This window comes from Sander vitreus, chromosome 11 (assembly GCF_031162955.1).
Source record: "Sander vitreus isolate 19-12246 chromosome 11, sanVit1, whole genome shotgun sequence".
NCBI lineage: Eukaryota > Metazoa > Chordata > Actinopteri > Perciformes > Percidae > Sander > Sander vitreus.
This window is the reverse complement of record NC_135865.1, coordinates 7,514,975-7,536,823: the sequence shown is the minus strand read 5'-3', so window position 1 is coordinate 7,536,823 and position 21,849 is coordinate 7,514,975. Positions and strand designations below refer to the sequence as shown.

At 40.2% G+C, this 21,849-nt stretch overlaps 1 protein-coding gene and 1 long non-coding RNA gene across 3 annotated transcripts; both read left to right on the top strand.

Annotated features, from left to right (window-relative positions):
• Nucleotides 1–15: 15 nt before the first annotated feature.
• On the top strand, nt 16–2,994 carry LOC144526074 (uncharacterized). Of its 2 annotated transcripts, XR_013502729.1 has the most exons (3): nt 16–148; nt 866–2,733; nt 2,823–2,994. It is a non-coding gene; the product is annotated as an uncharacterized LOC144526074 (long non-coding RNA). The 2 variants fall into 2 exon arrangements; XR_013502728.1 differs by having other exon boundaries at nt 16–2,733.
• A 7,075-nt stretch (nt 2,995–10,069) lies between these two features.
• LOC144525802 (olfactory receptor 6N2-like) lies at nt 10,070–17,584 on the top strand. The gene is made up of 2 exons (XM_078262867.1): nt 10,070–11,003; nt 17,487–17,584. The coding sequence occupies exons 1-2, from the start codon at nt 10,070–10,072 to the stop codon at nt 17,582–17,584; spliced, it is 1,032 nt and encodes a 343-aa protein (XP_078118993.1).
• The last annotated feature ends 4,265 nt before the right edge of the window (nt 17,585–21,849 follow it).

The window sequence follows — 21,849 nt, the reverse complement described above, 5'->3', positions numbered from 1 at the left end:
TACAGCATTTAACTCCTCCCCCACTTCTTAAAGTGACACACATGCAAAACAAACAGTCAGTTACAGAGTAAATCAAGCAGTAGTTTTACACATGCAATGGGACTACAAATACATCTACAATTTTGAAGTAAGCGCTGCACAGATGAAGGTAAAACAGATTCTTTTGTTTAGAGAAAAATGTTCCTTACTAGTTGAAAGCGTCCTTTGATTTCGGAGGTCTTGATAACTCAGCTGCAGATCAGGAAATGCCTAACAGAGGCCGGGCCTCTTGCTTAACCCTTTCATGGCCAGAGAATTTCTGCAGATTGTATTTTAACAGCTGCATATTGACATAAATAAATTATATTATATTATGTATTTACATAGTGGAAAACACATTAGATTTTAGTTACAACATCTATCTGCATGTGCTCATAAACATGTCTTTGTTTGCAACTGTGGGGGTTAATCTTTAAAACGACTATAAATTCAACAGTTGTTTACAGAAACAAGCTGTATGTACGACCCCGCCTTCTGCATTTGGTCAGGTTATAGCCAGCCTCATCCACGTATACAAAGTTGTGAGAGGGTTCACTTGATTCCAACTCCATTTTACGCTATATCCCAGAACACACAGTTGAATTTGTTTTGGTAGGGAAGAGTGACATAAAATGTACATTATATTGCATGTTCCTTCCACAGCAATGGAAATGTGTGCAGTTTATGCTTACTGTACTATGTATCACTATAAAATGTTGCTGTAAAGTAGTTACATAGATATACGTTTTACCTGTACATACTGGTACCGTAGCTCCTTAATTCTGTCCTCATTCCTTTGGAATGGTACACGGTACAGCTGTTTCATACTCATCTGGTTTCTATGCAGCACCCTGTCGATGGTTGAGATGCTAACCGTATGGATGTTTTCAAAGACATCGTTGTCGACTATAATGGTCCTTTGTATTTCCCTGAGTCTCATGGCATTGTTTGCTCGGACCATGGTGCAAATAGCCTCCTCCTGTCGAGGTGTGAAAAGGCGTCCTCTGCCACCGGTTTGAGGTAATCTTGCAGTCCTATGTGGGGAAAAATGCAGTAATGCATCGCACAATTTCACATAGACAAAAACTATGCGAACACACATTTTACTGTAAAACATACAGGTGGGTGCATGTAAGGTGCAGTATGTATCTGTATATAGTATATTTCTGTATGCTGTGAACTACAAGTGGACTATTGTAATATGAAGCATTGTAGGAAGTATACTGCTTATATACAGTAACAGTGCACTGTATATTGGTGGACATACCTGTTCTCTCTTCGAAACGTTTGAACTATTGAGGACACGGTTGATCTCCCAATATTCGATCACCCTTCGACCTGCCTCAGCCATTGTAAGGCCATGATTGACAACATGGTCTACAATAGTGGCCCTTATGTCATCAGATATGTGCCTATGTCTATATATATTTTTTGATCAACATGACATGAGCAATTGAAAATGTGGAAAAAAGCTGACACTTGTACATTATCAATTGCAATATGTACAAAAGCAATTCCAATTTGTTCAAAGGAATAAGAAATTGCTTTAATGATGTGCACAAGTGACTAGATGATTTGGAATTTGTACAAGTAGTATCAAAAATTGCACTTTTGATCTAAGAAATGCACCAAAGCGACTGAGAAAAACTGTAATAAAGCTAGTTGCTATGATCACACAAACCCATTGTTTATAAAATCTCATGACATTTAATGAATTGATATATTATTATACATAATGTAAATAATGTTCAGAGTTAAAACAAAGTCACTGTCAGACTGCGTGCAAAGGCTTTTTTTTATTACATGAACGCAAATATGATTCAAGAGATGTTTGTGAATTCACAGAAAAAAAAGCTATGTAAAAAATGTATTAAAGGAAAACATACTTCTATTTTTGGGGTTTATTTATAGAACAATGCTAACATAAATATAAGAATGTGTAACTCACTTTTGGTTTTCAAAAGAATAGTTTATAAAGCTATTTTTTTACGGTAGCAGATTTTTATTTCATTATTACTGTTATGTTTTACTTCTGGAGGGTATTTTAATGAGAAGGTAGGATAGGCTTATATAAGCATCATGCTTTGCCTGTGCCTTTCAGTCAATAGGCTCGTCCAAGATGAACTGCGCCTCGCCAGTAAAGTGGGCGAGAGCAGGCGGCGGCGACAAAAATCCGCTGTCAAGTCGGACAGTTAACTGCCGTTTCCAGCAGCCTTCAGGCTGAACAGGAAGTCACACACTCAAATCATGTTAGGTCCGATTTAATAAAATGCTATCAGACCCATATATCAGCCTGTACTCAGTCTACAGTATTATGACAGAGTAGCTGTTAAAATGATCTACATGCAATCTGTTGCTAATGTCAATAAACAACAGACTGTAGATGATCCGTAATCTGAACGGATTTAGTCTCTCTGACTTCTAAACGTAACTATCAGCCACACAACATGTGTTCTGTACAGAATATGTCATGAATTCTGCTTCCTAAGTTTATTTTCTGCCTCAGTTTCTGTTTTCACCTGTGAGTCTGTGTTTTTCTGGGAGTTCCTGAACGCATCTTGTCTGGTTGCCTGGCGACGAAGCAAGGCGGGAGAATCTGCAATCACACTCACCTGTATCTCATCTGCAATCTGCACACCTGGTCCTGATCATCACCTCACCACCATTTAAGCCGTGAACTGACATCCATTCCCTGCTGGATAGTTATACTCACCAGTATGTTTGCTAGAGTAGCAGTTAGAAAGTTTGTTCTGCTGTTTTGTGACGTTTTTCCGTTGCTAATCTGCCTGTTCCTCTGTCTGCAGTTTTGTGACCTGGAAGATTCTCTCCATCTCCGTCTGGCCGTCTGCATCACCATTTTTACTGGATCTGCATTAATCCGTCAGCCGACTCAATTCCACCCACTGCCTCACCAGCTGGACTCCCCTGCTTCCACGTACCAAAACCAAATAAAAACTTACCTTTTTTTCCATTCTACTTACCTTGTCCTTGTCTGCTTTTGGGTTCCTGTCCTAGTGAATCGTGACAGAATAAGCCTTTAAATCAGACAAATAGCAGTTAAAATCCCTCCAATTCAAAAATAATAATAAAATGTATGTAAAAGGTCTTCATGTTGAGTCGATTCTGAAACAATCAGCTGTTAGATCAGCTGAGAGCCAGGCATTTCCCAGCATGCCCTGGGTCCGCCTGGGTCTTGCAGTTGGTGGAAAGCAACTGCGCTGCCTGCCTCTCAAACCTGCGGCCGCCTTGTGCATGACGTCAGAGCAAGTCGGGATCAAGTTGGACACAAATCCGACCAGCATGCATTGGGCAGCAATCGCCGGTGATCGACTCTTCGCAGACCTGGCTCATCTCGAACGAGCCTATTAACTAGTCTATATCCTCGACGTTGCACTTCCGGGATTGCTCTGTTGTGGATTTCTGAGGACTATGGTTAACTGCTCCTCAGATCTCTGCAGGGTAAATCCAGACAGCTAGTTAGACTATCTGTCCAATCTGAGTTTTCTCTCGCACGACTAAAACAACCTTTGAATGTATACGTTCCACCAAAACAAGTTCCTTCCCGAGGCTATTTTGCAGAGGCACCGCGGCTTTTCCCGGTGCTTAGCACCACCCAAGTAGATTGTGAGTGGTTTAAAGAAATGTCAATAAACCAGAGCATATTTTTCTGTCATCCCAGAATGCTGTGTGGACTAGCCAGACCCTCCTCCGCAGCGCCGCGTTGAAGGAAGGTCTGGCTAAGTGAGACTAGTCACTAACTCTCACTCTTAATTATCTTCTTTATACCTTCTAGACGGTATTGTATAGGTTTTATATAAACTGTTTATTTCCTGCTTATTGTATTGTGTGTGATGTATGAATAAAAATACTACTGAATGAATAAATGTTTTTTGTTTCAAAAAACATTAAAAAAAAAGTAACACTTTACAATAAGGTACACAAAAAAGTAGGTAGTTAATGATTAACAAATGAGGAATTAATGAGTAACGAATGGTTAGTTAATGATTAGTTACTGATTGACTGTAATTCAAGCACTAATGATTAGTTACTGATAAACAGACTGTGTGTGTGTTAATGTATTAATGAATCATTAGGAAATTTGTTCATGGGATTTATAGTAATAAAAAGAAAAGACATGATACAGGATTATTCTCATAATATATTTAAATAATGATATTCACAAAACATTTACATTGACATACAAGGTATATTCTGTAGCACTGACATTGTTGAAGGCTTAAAAGCAATTGTATGCTGCTGCAGGGCCCTTTGTGCGCTGTCGAGTGGTAGTTAAAGACCAAAGAAGGATTGATCCTTAGTTATCTACTACTTATTAACGAATGATTACTTAACCATTATTTACCATTACTGAAGCATTGTGCATACCTGCAAATAAAGTGATGCATCATACTGAGTGGTTAATCATTAACGAATGATAAGTTAAGCATTCACCACCATTAGTTAAGCATTGTGCGTACCTGGAGATAAAGTGATACGTCATAGTACCAATGGTAGTGAATGCTTAACTAATTAGGGAGGATTAAAGCATGCCCTGCAGCAGCATACAATTGCTTTTAAGCCTTCAACAATGTCAATGCTACAGAATATACCTTGTTTGTCAATGTAAATGTTTTGTGAATATCATTATTAAAATATATTATGAGAATCATCCTGTATCGTGTCTTTTCTTTTTATTACTATAAATCCCATTAACAGATTTCCTAATGACTCATTAATGTCTGTTGTCAGTCTGTTTATCAGTAACTAATCATTAGTGCTTGAATCACAGTCAATCATTAACTAATCATCAACTAACCATTCGTTACTCATTCAAAAAACAATAACTACCAGTCTGTTTATCAGTAACTAATCATTAGTGCTTGAATCACATTCAATCAGTAACTAATCATTAACTAACCATTCGTTACTCATTCAAAAAACAGTAACTACCAGTCTGTTTATCAGTAACTAATCATTAGTGCTTGAATCACATTCAATCAGTTACTAATCATTAACTAACTATTCATTACTCATTCAAAAAACAGTAACTACCAGCCTGAAAATCAGTAACTAATCATTAAAGCCCCAGTGTGTAACGTTTGTAGTTGTTCATTATCAGAATCTGTATTGCCCTTCACAAACTTTTTTACGAATATTGACCACCACCATCAATTCCAAGTATTCCTTTTGGCTTGGAATTTTACATTTGTGCTTGCATGAACTGGGGTACGGCGCAGCCTCCAACTGAGAGAGATGACGTAAATGTGCTGTGAGCAACCTGTCTGAAAGTTGTAAGTCTTCTGGTAGAAATCTCAATCATTCCCAATCTTGCAGAGATAAAATAATAAAATAAAATAAAATAGGCACGGGCTAATTATTGCTAACTAAAATGCTAGTTAACATTAGTAATTACACTTAAACAGCTAATGTGAGATGAAACTGCCTGCGCGCTTCTCCTGTACTGTACGGTAATTTCTCTACTATGCGACAGTAAGTCGTGTGGTTATGACACAATCGTTAGCCTATTTTTACAAAAACGTCTACTACGGAGCCATAACGTGAGGTACAAGGTAATGGAGCCTTTTATACATTGTTGTGTTTCTTTAGAAATAAACAATGGACAAATAGAGTCTTTAAACGCTTCAGATGACGTCAAAATGAATGGCAGTCAATGAAATGCTAACAGGAGGTGATGGCTTGGTAGCATCAAAATGGCGCCATAGGAGCTACGCGGTCCGAGGAGAAGCTTACCCCTTTGGGTAGACGCTCCAGGATGATGCGCCATCTTGAAATATGTTAGCCAGTAAGAGACATACAGGCTATACTGCTCCGCCTTTCGCGTTTTCGACTCACAGCTGCTGCTAATGGGTATCTTAGCTTCCCTTCCCCGGCAAATTTGAAGAAGGAAACATGGAGGACCACAAGTATTCAAAATCAAAATTTTAGGAACAGGAGTCTTCTTCTTCGCCCAGAAAAAGAAAAAGGATATTGAAAAGAGCAAGAGACTGGCGTCATATAGAAAAAAAGAGTGAACATTGGAGCTGCTTTGGACACACACACCAAATCCCAACTAGTTAATTATCCTCCGGACCGCTGCAGTCTCCTTTCCTTTCTCTCTCCTTTCCGTCAGGTAGCGCGCGTGCCCGCTCGTGGTGTGAAGCGAGCGTCCGCGCCACTCTCCGACATGAACTCGTCCATGAACTCGTCAATGAACTCCAACAACCACGGCTGATAGACAGCCTTTTGTACACCTTCCCTTTTTGAAGCATGACGGCTACCGTAGCTGTAATACTGCGTGGCGAGAGAGAGTTGATTGCGATATATGATCTAAACGCTAGATGGGAGTAATTCTTACACAATGTAGCTTTAACTAACCATTAATCGTTAATCATTAACTACCTACGTTTTTGTGTACCTTATTGTAAAGTGTTACCAAAAAAGTATTTCACTATAAAGAAAAAGAAAAAGCAGGAATAGGCTAAATAAATAAATACTCCTATTATTATAAATACACATTTATGGTGCGATCTTTGACTAGGTTTTAAATCTAACATGTCATTCATCACAACTGCAGTTCAGTGACCAGCAGTGTCTCTAGAAATCATGTCACTTTTAGTGCAAAGTACATTGAATAAAAGTGGCGATGAAAGTTTGAGACCATCAAAACTGTGTTTACAAATGTGTGAGGTCACAAGCTCAGTCATCTGTGTGAAACCACTGACTAAACCTATTGTTGGCTGTGTGTTTGTCAAAGTTTGTTTTTCATTCTCCTGACCATTTGCTAAACTGAAAAGTCTCTTTGTTTTGGTCTGGTTACCCAGGATTGCCCTCCAGGGTAGCAAAGCGTGTTTAATTGCACGCGAGGGAAAATGGAGATAATGGCCTGTTGACCATTTCCAACTTTGTTATTCTACATTAAAGCCTTTGAAAAATAAACTACCATCCCATGGGCTCTCATTAGTGTTGACATCATTAAACATAGCATATTTATCACATCTTATGTCTTTTCACATTTTCTTTCACAAAAACGCTCTGTGTTTCAACACCTGGTAGAAATACATTAGGGATGTCAGGCCAATGGTGGCCAATAAGGAGGACTGAGGGACTAATACAAATCATTACAGTAACGTCACATCACTTATGGCCTTTGTGTGTACGTGCGCGTGTGTGTTACATTACATCATGTGCTCTGTTTTTCTTCTGATCCCTCTGAGCATTTTTTGGGGCATTTTTAGGCCTATATTTTCACAGGACAGAAGAAGACATGAAAGGTGAGAGAGAGGGGGAATGACATGCATTAAAGCGCTTGGAGTGAAGCGGGTTGGAGTCAAACCCGCGGCCGCTACGTACAGTAAACCTCTATGTATGTGCGCCTGCTCTACCAACTGAGCTAACCCAGCCACAAACCTAAAGATTTAAACACGGGTGTGTACAGAAGCTATTGTTAAAATTTACAGGTCCAAGCAATTATTTTCTAATCAATCATTTCTAGAGAACAACCTTTCCTAATGACCGTTTGCCTGGTTGCATTATTAGATGAACAATCCTTGCACACCACTATAGGTATACAAAAACACACATTCATGGATTTCAAAGAAGTGACTTGAATCAACATAATGCTTAAAGAAAAGAGCTGGTTTGCCTCAAGGAGAAGTTTTATCAGTATTTTTTTATTTGAAACATCAGAGATCATCTCAGAACCTACTCGACTGGTTTCCGCTATTATTTGCTTGCTAAAGAACAGGAGCGATTAGGATCCAACCTTTAGGGGGGCTCAGCGCCTAATGAGAATGTGACACGGATACAGTGCCTTGCAAAAGAGTTAACCCCCCTGCTAAATCAGTAATTTCATTATCTGATAATCTCTGAGCTAGCTACTGAACAACAACGTCAACAGACGTTTTTTGACACTATTAATACTATGATGGTACTAAACCTGACACTTTTTAAGTCACAGTAATAACCAATTTGACACAACGTTCGAACATTCAGCAATTTTAGGTGCTTACGTTTCAATTTGTAGTCTAATCTGCGCCATGAAATTACCGACTTCTTCTCTGGGGACTATCAACGTTAAACTTCACAAACACACTCTTGCTCTCCCTCAGACAGATCGGATAGAGCGAGACTCAGCCAAAGGCGGGAGTCTGGCACAACCAACTCTGATTGGCCAAAACTATGTTTCTGTTAACCCTTTCCTGGACTGGGTTACAACTTACAGGTGCATAGCATTGGCGACAGACACACAGGATATTAAACCTGTTTCAATACCTTTAAACCTGTTATTGTTTGTCCTCTGTCACTAACAGACAAGGTTGCAACTCTAACTTGAAGCACAAAAAAGTTTTTTATTATTCTATTTTTTAGGGGGGCTCAAGCCAATTTCATCTCAGCCCCCCTGAAAAGGGTCTAAAATCGCCCATGCTAAAGAATAATACTTCTGTAAGTCTGATATTTTTCTTACTGTCAACAAATCCCATGAAAACAAATAAATTGATCTTGATAGCAAGTAGGCATATTGTCTGTGTAATGACAGTCTAATATAGAGTATTCCTCCGTGCCACACAGCCCTACTGTTGTCCAAAACTATTAAAAACACATCAATGAGCCACCCTGTTGAACTGGGCCACATATGTTCCTTCATCAAAAGGAGTACGGTAGGCCTGCTGCTGTAAATACTCACTAGCGCCTCAGTCAGCTTAAAGGAGAATTCCGGCCAATTTTTACGTTAATCTTGATCGCTATAAATATGCGTGTACTTTCGATTGAAAAAAACCCGACCTGAATCGGTGCAGGCAACACGGAGTAGCTGCAGCTACGTGTATAAGTTTCCGCCGAGCTAAAACGGCAGTTGTCGGGGCAAGTTTTAGAGTGCCTTTGTGCCTCTTAACAGACATAAAATGCAATTAAAATGAACAGGGCCCTTACGTGACAACAAGATGCGTTTTCAACTCAGACATTGTTTAAATTCACCTACCCTGGTCCCTGTCTCGATCCTGCCGGTAGCTGGTAGCTGCTAGCTGCTAGCTGCCGTCCAGTGAGTGTGTTCAGCCAGGCTTCTGTGATAATCATCCCGACAACAATCCACGGAGCGGCGGTGGTGTGGCTATGTCCTCCAGAGGACAGGTCATGTCACGTCTTGAAGTTTATTCCCCCCCCAAAAAAACAGTACTGCGGTAGTAGCTGCTAGCTGCTAGCTGCCGGCATTAAAGCATTTGAGAAAAAAAATAGAAAAAGTTTCAAAAGAGTGACTAAACTTTGACAGTCTGTGATTATCCATCAACATATGTTCCTCTGATGTTAACTAGTCAAAATAATTCATAATTAAAAAATTTTTTTACTGAAAATGTAGTCAGAATTTCATATAAATGAGGTTTATTGATCATGAATTCCAAAAATAAGTGTAAAACTAGTGGCAATAAGTTGGTGTTAGTGGTGTATATATTAGTGGTAGTAAAAAAAATAAAACTCGTCGAAAAAAGTGACTAAATACGTCAAAAAGGTGTTCATTTTTGACCCAGGAGGACAACACGTTGCATGGTCAGCGGTAAGACAACACAAGGGTTAATGTGTTTTGCACACAAAGTTTCCATTCTGGATTCCCCATGGAGTGATGACTGCAGTGATATAACTATGTGTGACGAGTAAAGAGGCTCTCAGCTGCTCCTGTGAACCACAGCAGGCACACACACACACACACACACACACACACACACACACACACACACACACACACACACAGACAGACAGACAGCATGAAGACCATTGAGGAGTATGTATGCATTAAATCGAACTGAGACTCTAGCCATTCTAATCTAACATACTTACTTTTGAAGTTGGTGTTGATTAAGAATATTGTTTATTAAAAATATGTTTACTAGTAATCCTCATCCTCATAATTTATTACTCTGTTTTTTCGTTTGGTTAGCTCTTTTTTAAATATCACTGCCTCAATTTGCAGGAGTTGCAGATGAATTGTAACTGTTGACAAGATCCAGCTTTAAAATTGTCTTTATTTATAAAACAATCTCTGCTACTGTCTATGGGGCAAATGGAAAACTGCACTTATCCTCCTTATTTTAACCTCACCATGTTTGGGAACATAGGCAACTACCGCTACCCAGCATTTGTCCTGTGTCTCCTGTTGTATGCTTGTATTATCTCAGCTAATCTTGTCATCATAGTGGTGATATCACGAGAGAAAACCTTGCATGAGCCCATGTATATTTTTGTTATGTGTCTTTCTATTAACTCTCTGTACGGCTCCGCCGGCTTCTTCTTCCGATTTCTGAGAGACCTTCTGTCTGATACTCATTTGATCCCAAGGTCAGCTTGTTTCCTTCAGATCCACGTCATTTACACCTATGCATCCTATGAGCTCACTATCTTAGGCATTATGGCTTATGATCGCTACGTTGCTGTATGTCAACCTTTACATTACCACATCAAAATAACCTCCAAGATGGTCTCTAAGTTGGTTGCCTTTGCATATGTCTATCCAGCCTTTTCTATTGCAGCCTGTGTTTATCTGTCCTCCAGACTTCCATTGTGTGGCAATACCATACCTAAGGTATTCTGTGCCACATGGCCTGTTGTAAAATTGTCATGTGTCAGTATTGTGATCAATGACCTTGTTGGCAGGTTTGTGTCCATAAGCACAGTCTTTCTGCCCCTGGCTTTTGTCCTGTATACTTATGTACGAATTATTCTCCTTTGTAGGAAACGCTCTTCAAAGTTCAGGAGCAAAGTGATACAAAACTGTCTGCCACACATTATTACATTCGTCAACTATTCCATTACTGCGTTTTGTGATGTTGCGCTCAGCAGAATCGATCTTGAAAATCTGAATCCATTTCTAGCAGTCATTTTATCACTTGAGTTTGTTGTGATTCCTCCCATTGTGAATCCTGTTGTGTATGGCCTGAAGTTACCAGAAATTAGAAAATGTTTGTCAAGGATGTTATCATGTTCGAAACATGACAGACCTTAGAAATAAGAGTAGCATGTGCTGTTTCTATAAGTTGTCTGAAAATTGTCTAGACTGAGTTATTTAATCATTAAGTTCAAACTGGCTGCAATAGTGATGTGTGTCATAGTAAAGAGGTTGACTACTGTGATATAATGGATTTGTTTTAATCTGTAATTTAAATCAATGTGTAGAGATGTATTTTAAATTTGATATTTAAGTCTTTTTTGTTGTTGAAAAAACATAATCACGTCCACTGTATTTAGTGTTGTACTAAACAAAGGTGTTCAAATATTTTTCAAACACTCTTGATTGACGGACAGTGTGTGACAAAAAGTGGGGTTATTGTATGACATGAAAGACTCACTGAAAAAAAATGCCTTTGTGAACTTTGGATAATGTACATTTTTAAATAAAAACTGCTGTAATTACTGTTACCCAGGATAGTGTTATTGTGACAAGAAACAGGGTAACATTTAAAAAATAATGAGCTTTGAGAGTTTTAAAAATGTTTTGGATTATCTCACAAGTTAATGGTTATATTACATATCTTGTCGATTGGGTAATTTATTTCAGAAGCTATTTTAAAGCTAAAAAAAAAAAAAATACTTATTGTCATATTTGCCCAAACTCTCACTATATCCTGACAGTATACATGAATCAGATAATAATTAATAATAAAAAAATATGTTCCTCTGCCTCCTCCTGGAGCTCCTAATGGCATTAAAGGTACAATATGTAACTTTTCTGCATTAAAATGTCTAAAAACGACCATACCTATGTTATATAGTTTTTTGAGTTAGTAACACTTAGTTACACTATCCCAAATTTTTCCATCAAATGGCAAACCCAAAGAAATCTGTTATTTTAACACGCCACGTTTCATTTAGTCGCCCGTCAGTGGTGTCATATAACCTTTCACTATCTAATTACTCGTTAATTCCGTTAAAACACGGGCACCCAGATGCTACGTCCGAGAGTAATTGTAAATCATACAATGTCACAGAAAAAAATACTGGTAACACTGCTTTTTCTGCCAAAATGCATCATTTTGTGATTAATTACATGCCACTTTGCAACACAGTAATACAACAGAAACCTTATTTATTGATACATATCAATATTAATCCAGCTTTTACTACAATGTATGTGCTGGTTGACAGGTAGCTAACATTCATGCTAGCTAATGCTTGGTGGATAACATCATAGGGTTACAACATCGTTCATCACGCTCATAAAGTTATTAGTAATATGATTGTTTTGACCATGGATAAAAGCAGCACTGCGCTAACCCACGATTAAGTTCACTAGTAACGTTAACGTTAGCCTATAGATAGACGATTAATCTAATGCTAATTTAGTCAGCTAGCACACTCCAGTCTGCCTGCCTCACTCCCCCGGCACAAAGAGACATCATTCGGGATGATAGCTGACAACACAGCCGGGACATGTAGCAATAGCTAGTTACCGTTAGCCCCAGCCGGTGCCAGGTGCCTTCGACGTTAATGGCAGTTTAATGAAGCGTCGGGAAACAGAGAATATAAGACCCAGGCATCCTAGTCACAACATTGGCCATCCATAATGTTAGCTACCGGTGTTTGTTCCGAAAATCTCCTCCCTGCCGAATTTCTCCCCCCTTCGCGTCTAGCTGTCTTTACAGTTAGCTAGCTAAATTAACCCGCCAACAGGTGGGTTAAGCACCAAAACAAATAGTTAAGATAACAGAAAATTTAAGGGGGAGATCGGGCAGCTGGGAGATGTTCTGCTGCTGCACAACAGGCATCGAACATCATCGCCGTCACAGAGATTCCCCCTGCAATCCCCACCCACACCCGTCTCTCAGCCACATTGAGTAGCTAGCTAGCGTTACAACAAACCCCGTCCAGCTTGCGGTGCCCTGTACCCGGCTCAAAGGCCCCTTTTCTCGGGTGACTAAACTACCAACTGTCACTGATACGACATAGCTTTGTAGCCGGCGTCTGTACCCGATCAGTTATACCCTAATTAAAGGCCAAACGCCTAAATTATCCTGTAATTAGTACATAAATAAGATATAATAAGCCTTACTTTCTATCAAAATTATTTGGTCCTTATTAGATAGAAAATGAACACAGACACATAAGAAACCATACACCTACATTATGCTGTAACTAGAAATGCACATATTGCCGTATTAAACTCAAACTATCCAGACAATATATTATACCAAATTACACTCTATTTAGATACTAAATACCGGTGCTTATTAGAAGAAAAGTATTGGCAATGTCAAAAAACGTCGTCACATCTGCTCTGCCTCAACTTCAGTCACTCATGCCTGGAGGCGCTCAGGAGTCCCGTCGTATTTGTAGGTGTACATACTGCATATAGTATATATATAATGTATATAATAATATGTGCGTTTCTAGTTACAGCATAATTTAGGTGTATGGTTTCTTATTAGCGTCTAACTGTGTTCGTTTTCTGTCTAATAAAGACCAAATAATTTCTTGTTTTAGTCTAATTTGATAGAAAGCAAGGCTTATTATATCTTATTTATTTTGATCCTTCTCTCTCTCTCTCTCTCTCTCTCTCTCTCTCTCTCTCTCCCTCTCTCTCTCTCTCTCTCCCCGATAGAAAAAGACAGGATGACTGGGGAAAACTGTGGTAATTGTAGCCTATATGTGGCTGTGTGTGTGTGTGTGTGTGTGTGTGTGTGTGTGTGTGTGTGTGTGTGTGTGTGAGAGAGAGAGACTCTCTCTGTATGTCCGTCAGTCTCTCTCTCCGTGTACCTGATCGCGTGTCTTGCTGTGAGAAGTCAAGACAGCCAAAATCACCATAAACCTGGCTGTTTTACAGTATTTTGAAATGTGTTTATTTTGGTCTGCTATACGCGACACTTACGCCTGCGGTGTATTCCCGGTGTAACTGTGGCAAAAATGTTCATACATTTTTAACCCCACCTTAATCCCCAAATAGGGGATATTATTAATGTGTAGTGATAAATAAAACATAGGTTAACACTGAATGAGTATTCTTGTGTTTATCGTTTATCGTCTTTTGTAGAACCAAACCTATGGAGGGTTAGTGGTATGTAACACTTGTGCCTAATATATTTGGTACCCCCATGGCCTGGCCATGTTAAATGGTCTAGAACCACAACTGTTCAAAGCGTCTTTCTTTACCATCCAACATTGAAGGCAGTATCAGTGACTTCAGACGTGCAATGCCCGCTTGGAAGCAAGAAGAGAGACAGAGCATACTTTTGACATCTTCTGACAACAGAGGGTCTCTGAGAGCAGCTGAGCTTCCCAGCACGAACATTTTTAGCAAGGCTAAACAAATATCCATGCATTCGCCAGATGTGTGGACTTGAAACTTGGTGACTTGAACTCTATTCGACTCGAGTCACCGTTTTGATCCACTTCCGGGATTGCTCCGTTGCCAACTTTCCGCTTTCTTTGTGTTGGCATTTTAAACTCTGATGGATTGATGAGGACTGTGGTTAACTGCTCCTCAGATCTCTGCAGGGTAAATCCAGACAGCTAGCTAGACTATCTGTCCAATCTGAGTTTTCTGTTGCACGACTAAAACAACTTTTGAACGTACACGTTCCACAAAAACAAGTTCCTTCATGAGGCTATTTAGCAGAGGCACCGTGGCTTCGTTCTGCGCTTAGCACCACCCAAGACGATTGTGATTGGTTTAAAGTAATGCCAATAAACCAGAGCACGTTTTTCTCCCATGCCGGAATGCGGTGTGTATTAGCCAGACCCTCCTGCAATAGTGCACAATATCCATCTCTTGATCACTGCAAAGCGAGTCGGACGACAAAAACTTGACGTACGCTGTCTAGCACCACAAAGAGATTTACTCCCGGTGCTTCGGGCTCTGGGTGGGTCCCCCTCTTGAGTCGTGTCTCTCAAGATGCTGTCCCTTGAGTGAGTGACTTATCCGTGCTGTGGGTCTCGCCGTCCTCCGTTTCTGTTAGAGCGGACGGGGGCGCAGTGACCTTACAGCACAATCTGTCATTCACACCAAAAGTGATAACAAGCTCTTTTCGGTCAAGAATTGTTTTCCTTGTAGGGTTCTTTCCTCCGCCTTATAACAATGAAGAGGTGTCTTACGGACTCTGGCCAGCACCCGCTTTGTCAGTATGTTTTACGCATGGCAAATATCAGGCAGCTGTTTGTTCGTTACAGAGAGCACTCCCAAGGCATGTCTCTTCAAAAACAGCGTCTGACTCACTGGCTGTGTGATGCCATCACTCAAGCCTACTGTGTAGCAGTAGTGGAGCCCCCTTAGGGCATCCGGGCACACTCCACGAGAGCCTTATCCTCATCCACAGCCCTCCTCAGAGGGTTAAGAGTGGCTGACATCTGCACAGCGGCATCTTGGGCGTCTCCGTGCCCTTTCATCCGTTTCTATCTGCGTGATGTGTCTGAGTTCTTCATGACTCATTCTGTCTTATCCACACTAGACGGCAGATGATGCGCTGTTAGATCTGGTATTTAATATGGAATAAAAACTGGATCAAATCCACCTGGTTGCCAAACCCCCTCTAATTCCATCATCACAGATAAGTAGGCTGCATAAGGGCCCAGAATGATATGTTAACGTCCCACCCTTCTGCAGCAGCAGTGCAGCTGTGGAGAGCGTGTTTTATCTCTCGGCTTCTCCTCTTTTTCCACTTAGGGCTATCATGGCGTCAACCATGATGCAGGCAGTGCCTCCCCTGAGCTTAGCATTAAATCACAGAGTCTGCCCGACTTCAGTCCACACGATCTATAACACTATGTGGTAAACGGGGTATCCCCATATACTGGTGCTGATCTCAAAGCTTTTAAAAGTCTGGATGCTTACCAGTTCTTTGTAGCTGGCTGGGTAACAGCGGGGGGGAGGTACCTCATAATGGCAAATATAAGACATCAATCTAGGGTTTATTTTGTATCAACATCTATTCTTTACTTAAGTAAAGATTTATATAACACTTAACCCATGTTTTTAGAGGACATGGTCGGTCGCGATGGGCAGCAGCTAGCTAGCAGTCCAAAGCTAGCTGCAGCTAGATCGTCAGCTAGCCGGGGTAGGAGCTCCGCAGACCCGCATTTAATGTTTTTTTGGCCTTTTTGAAGCTAGTTTCCGTGCCATGTCATCTTTAATTTAACCGATATTTTTTGTATGTGTGTTAAGTTAAATGGTCAAGGGAACGGCTAACTTATGTAAACTTTATGGTAATGAGCTATGACGCGGTTCAGCGGCAAGCAGCAGCAACCAATTGGAATATAGACGTCCTTCGTGCTGGCTGATTACAGAGAAACATACGATGTAAACTTTCGTTCCTACAAAAACAGTAATTCCGAGAAAAAGGAGGAGAAGCTCATCATCGCCGTTGCTGGGTTCCCTATCATTTATGATATTTGCATATAGGGACCAGTTAACGTTACCTGCCGGTCACATCGTCTCTAAACAGTCTGCTCACGGTGGTCCTGCATGGATCAACAGCTGGCGGCTGCTCGCTCTGCTGCATTCTGCTGCGGTTCAGCGGCTAACTGCTAACAGACACCGCTGCGACCAACAACCAATACAAATTCTGTCATTATATATGTAATTTATAAAAGGTTTCTAGTGTCAATGTATTGGCCGTGCAGTGGCTGCTTGTGCTTTTTCCATGATCGAACATAGAATGCTACTACGTCAGAGCGGCCAAAGTGTCAAACAGCTTCCCCGTACTTTTTGACAAGCGTCCTTGACAGGGCGGCCAGAGCTTCTTTGCAGCTCAAGTCGGCGGCAGTGTGTACGTACAGTTACTCTGCATGCTTGTGTTGGTGAGGATTACTCTGCAGATTGTAAATGTGAGAACACAAACGAAAACGTACGCGTTTAGCTTGCCGTCCGTCTACAGCATAGCTCTTCCGCCGTCCGTCATGGCGTTCATAATTTGCGCAAGTGGAGCCTGATGTCACGTGCAAAGGGTCTACACATTATCTGCCTTTAGCACATTTGTCTGCATATCTCATAGGATTAATCAAAAGCAGACTTTGCACCATATAGCCTATTAATTCAATTGGCCATTTTATAGTGTTGCTGAATCATGCGTTTTGTCAGTGACATATTTGCTAGTGAGCAAATGCATTGCACATTCACAAATAACAAAACATGGAGAAAAGCAAGACTTGCAATAATAGAACAAATAAATAAACTTATATTTTAACCTATTCAACTGACACATACATAGTTTCAATTTTCAACAACAAAAAAAATTCAATAAAAATGTTTAAAAAAATAATGCTTGTATACTAGATTGCAGCACGCTGGGAAAAGAAAAGAGAAACTCTTTCTGAACGTTGATTAGCTGGTTTGAATTTCCAGTTTCTGTGTTGCTGTAGTAAGAAAATATATTAATAGCAGTGAGATTAGGGAACTGTCACTGTGTTAAGGATGGAGGTACACAACACAAGTTTTCTCATCATGATGGATAAAGTCTCTATAATAATATTGTTTGTTCTTTCAGGTTTGAATGAAACAAAGAGCCACCGAGTTGCTGTCTTCTCTCTCAATTTACTGTGTTACTGTTTCATTGTGCTGGTAAATGTTTCTCTTATTGTGACCATCATCTAGGATAGAAATCTGCATGAATCCATGTATATTCTATTGTGCACTGTCTGTATAAATGGACTTTATGCCAGGTTTCTACCCCAAGTTTCTCTGGGATCTGCTCTCTCCTGTTCATGTTATCTCTTACGGCGGATTTCCACCAACTGCAGAACGGCTGCGGATCAGCTCTGTTGCGTGTCGGCTCCGCTGTCCTTCAACCAGGTCTGTATTTGTTGCGGAACGGCTGCGGCCATCACTGACAGCTGAAGTCACTAGGACCCACGAGATCTCGAGAATTCACGTATGATCGCATGATATGCATGATATGATAACAGGATGTAGTTTCTATAAACAGACCACAAAACCACAAACAGTTTGTTTCCATTCCGACTTCAGGCCTCTCTCCGCCCATTATGACGTTTTCAAGGTGTAGTGCAGGGAAATATGATCCGCTGTGAGCATGGTGTATTTTATTTTGAAAATGAACTGGATTTTTTATTTTGCTTCTGTGCTCGACTTCCTGTCCCGCACTATCTGCCCTGTGCTGAATTGCTGCGGAGCTCTCCGGTGTCCGGCAAAAATAGAAGCTCTGCGTATCTGCTCCAGAGGGCTGCGGATCGCCGGAGCTGGGACGGAGTTGGAACGCAGCCGTTCTGCAGTCAGTGGAAATACACACATTGACTTTAATGGAAACCTATTGACTCCGCAGCGCATCCGCAGCCATTCCGCAGTTGGTGGAAATTGGGGGTTATTCTGGATGCCTTGTTCAGGCTCTAGTAATGAACTCATATGCCTGCAATGAACTGTCTATTCTTGCAGTCATGGCATATGACAGATACGTGGCTATATGTCGACCCCTGGTGTACCACTCTATATTGTCAAAGCAAAGACTTTTAAAGTTAGTGTGTTTCACCTTTTTGCATTATAGGCGCAAATATTATTCTAACATCTAGATTAAAGTTATGCAGCCCCTTTATTGCCAGAGTTTTTTGTATGAACTGGATTATCGTTAAACTTGCTTGTTTACCAGCTGACACTATTGTTAGTAACATTGCTCACACCTCAAACTCTTCAAAACTTTAATGCAGTAGAATTTTTCATCATACCTCCTATTATGAATCCGCTTATTTATGAAAAAAAAATTCAAAACAAAATTTTGGGTTGTGTCATTCTATTACAAAGTAAAGAAGCTCAAGTGTCTTTATTGTCAGAGCTATAGTCTTCGCTATGCGGTTGGTCTCATGTAATGCTGTACGCATGAAAAAAAAAATGAGTGTATATTTTTAAGTTGTATGCCAAGCAGAATGGATTTGAATGAATGAATAAATCCTGAATACATAGCCTACATATTATCAGATGTTTGCTTAACATGATTTGAACTAAAGCTTGCATTTTATTAAATTAAATGTGTGCTCACTTGTGTGTGGAATTGTTGCTCTCTTTCCTGTATTCCATTGAAAGTGCTAAATGCCTATTTTGGGTGTATATACACTACTACTGTACTCTACTACTGTACTCATAGCATAGGCCATACTTAACAATGGATGGAGAGTCCTCTATGCCAGTGGTTCCCATACCTTTTCATGTCAAGGACTCCTAAACTAACACAAATCAGACCACAGACCCCCAGTTTTTATTGACTTTGTTCAGGGTCCCTGGATCTGAAAGGGTTTTAGTTTTTAGATGTTTTATTATAGAAAGTGTATGAAACCCATGACTAAAATAGTCATGCATTCAGTCATTGTGTTACTTATGAATGGACTCTCAAGACTTTTCTTATTGATGCTGCCTTTTTAAACCAAGTAATTGTTAATTTCTTACACTGCTTCTTTTAACTTTTTTTGTAATTTGTACCTGTCTTATTCTATATTAGTTGCCTTTATATCCTCTTGAATGCATTTTTTTTTTTTTTAACTGCTCTTTTATGTTTCATGTAAAGCACTTTGTATTACCTGGTTGCTGGCAGGTACTATAAAAATAAAGCAGACTTGCATATAGTGAAAATAAATGATTCCACTTTTTGCTGCGGAACCTCTGGAACCTTTTCAAGGACGCCTGGGGTTTCCCGTCCCCCACTTTGGGAACTAATGCTCTGGTCCTCCTGAGCATATAGCTGCAGCAGCAGAAGCTGCACTTTCAGGATCACATTTTCAGGATCGCAGTTCTAGGACCCTAGCTATAGGTCGGGTCTTGCAAAGACAAGTGGGATTCATAATAACGCGACAGGACCACATTTCCACCAAAAATGGAAGAAGAGCTCGTCAAGCCAAGTGTGAGTAACATTACTGATTGTGAATAACGTTATTTTTATTTGTTTAATGCTAACTGTGAAAAGAGTTGGTGTCTTGAATTGGAGAGTAAAGTAACATTAGCTGTCTAGCCAAAGTGTGAGTGAGTTAACTAACGTTAACGTTAAAAGTCTGATGCTGTGTGTCCATTTCCCTGCTTCCCATTCATTTCTATGGGAGCAACCGTGCAATGTATTCTGGTAGCGTTTCGAGGACTTTGGAGAGGCGGGGCGTTGATTTGCCCTCTCCTCATTTGCATGAAGTTGAATCCAGCCAACTTTATGCAAATGAGCAGCGGTCGGCTCGCCTTTGTCGATCCGAAGTGAAGACAGCTTCAGCAACTGCATGGCCTATTTCTCGCTTAAAAATGTTTTCAGAAACACGTTTCGGTGAACTATTTTCGTAAAATACGAGATCGTATTCTGAACGAGCCGCCATTATGGTCGGTTATGAAATTCGGGAGCAGCCAGCCCCACGTTCGTCCAATCAGTTGCAGCCATCGCGGTTGTGGGAGGGTGTAGACTGTTTTATTTGCTTGGTCAGTGAAGAGAAATTGGTGGGAAGCTCACTAGCGTGCAATGCTTCGAAGCGGAGCAATCCCATCCGTGAAAACAACGCGTATATGGACACCCACCATCACACGAATGACGCGGCGCGAATATTTTATTCCGCCTTGGTGTGAACAAGCTATCAAAGTTCCTAACGTTACAATCATCGTTAGCTTATGATAGCTTGCTAACTGTTAGCCTAAATTATTTGTTTAATGAAACCGTAATGTTTTAGCTATCTTTGGTGAGCGCAACTAGGTGTATTATCACCGGGTGGTATTATATTACTTGTTAACTTTATGACTATAATAATTAACTATAGCCAGCACATTCAACTTCAAAAGATGATAAAAGCCTGTCCTTATGGTTGGTCTTCACTGTCTTCAGTGTAGGCCTATGTCAAATGTTTAACATTAATGTTCATTGTTATACCTGCGACACTTTATCAACACAGGTATTTCACAGTTTTTTACACAATGCCATGAAAACTTTTCAACTATTTACTAATATTAGGTAATACCTCAATTAAGAAGTAGTAATGAATGCATCTTTTTTAAGTGTCACCAATATTTTTATAACCCAGCAGTGATTATGTTGTCCATTTACTTTTTCAATGAAGTGGAGGAATTCTGCAGACGATTGGAAAAACAAATGAGAAAAGAAGGAAGACCACTCAATTAAAAGGTAGTGGTCTTATCGACTTCATAATGTCGGTTTCAATATTGCATGGTCAGGAAAAGTCAAATGTTAATATAAAATGTAATTTCTATTGTTTTCTTGCATCTCTATCTCTCTCTCTCTCTCTCTCTCTCTCTCTCTCTCTCTCTCTCTCTCTCTCTCTCTCTCTCTCTCTCTCTCTCTCTCTCTCTCTCTCTCTCTCTCTCTCTCTCTCTCTCTCTCTCTCTCTCTGTCTGTCTCTCTCTCTCTCTCTCTCTCTCGCTCTCTCTCTCTGTCTCTCTCTCTTGCAGGAATCTTTAAGACTGTTGAAAGTGTTCAATTATGTGAAGAACAGAAACAAAAATACTGTTTGTCTGTATTTCATGTGGAAATGCCACATGATAATAACAAAAATTGCCCAACATGTAACTCTTAGCAACCAAGTTGAATTGCAAGACAGAAAGTAGTATCCGTGGAAAAACCTTTTTAAACTTAATATTTTGACAGAAAGTAGCTTTTTGGTGGAATGAACCTTTTAAAGGTGCCCTGCCACACAAAACCGTTTTTACTTGCATTTTTTGAAATATGTTAGGTCCATATGTGTTTGTGTTATGTGGTGAATGTGAAAATGAACTGTTACCTCCTCTGTCAGCCTTAGACACTGAAAAGAAACAAGCGGAGAATTCAGGCCAATTACAAAAGCTGGTCAGTCTGACGTGGTGTTGCCTGAGCTCATTACTATTCATGATCTCACCCAGTTGCGCTGGGTAAAAGATGCTGATAGCCAGGCTCTCAT

Coding starts and splice junctions, on each gene's coding strand:
- LOC144525802 (XM_078262867.1), top strand. CDS start 10,070: ATGGAAAACTGCACTTATCCTCCTTATTTTAACCTCACCATGTTTGGG. Junction 11,004..17,486: donor ATGTTCGAAACATGACAGAC/CTTAGAAATAAG, acceptor CAGGTTTGAATG/AAACAAAGAGCCACCGAGTT.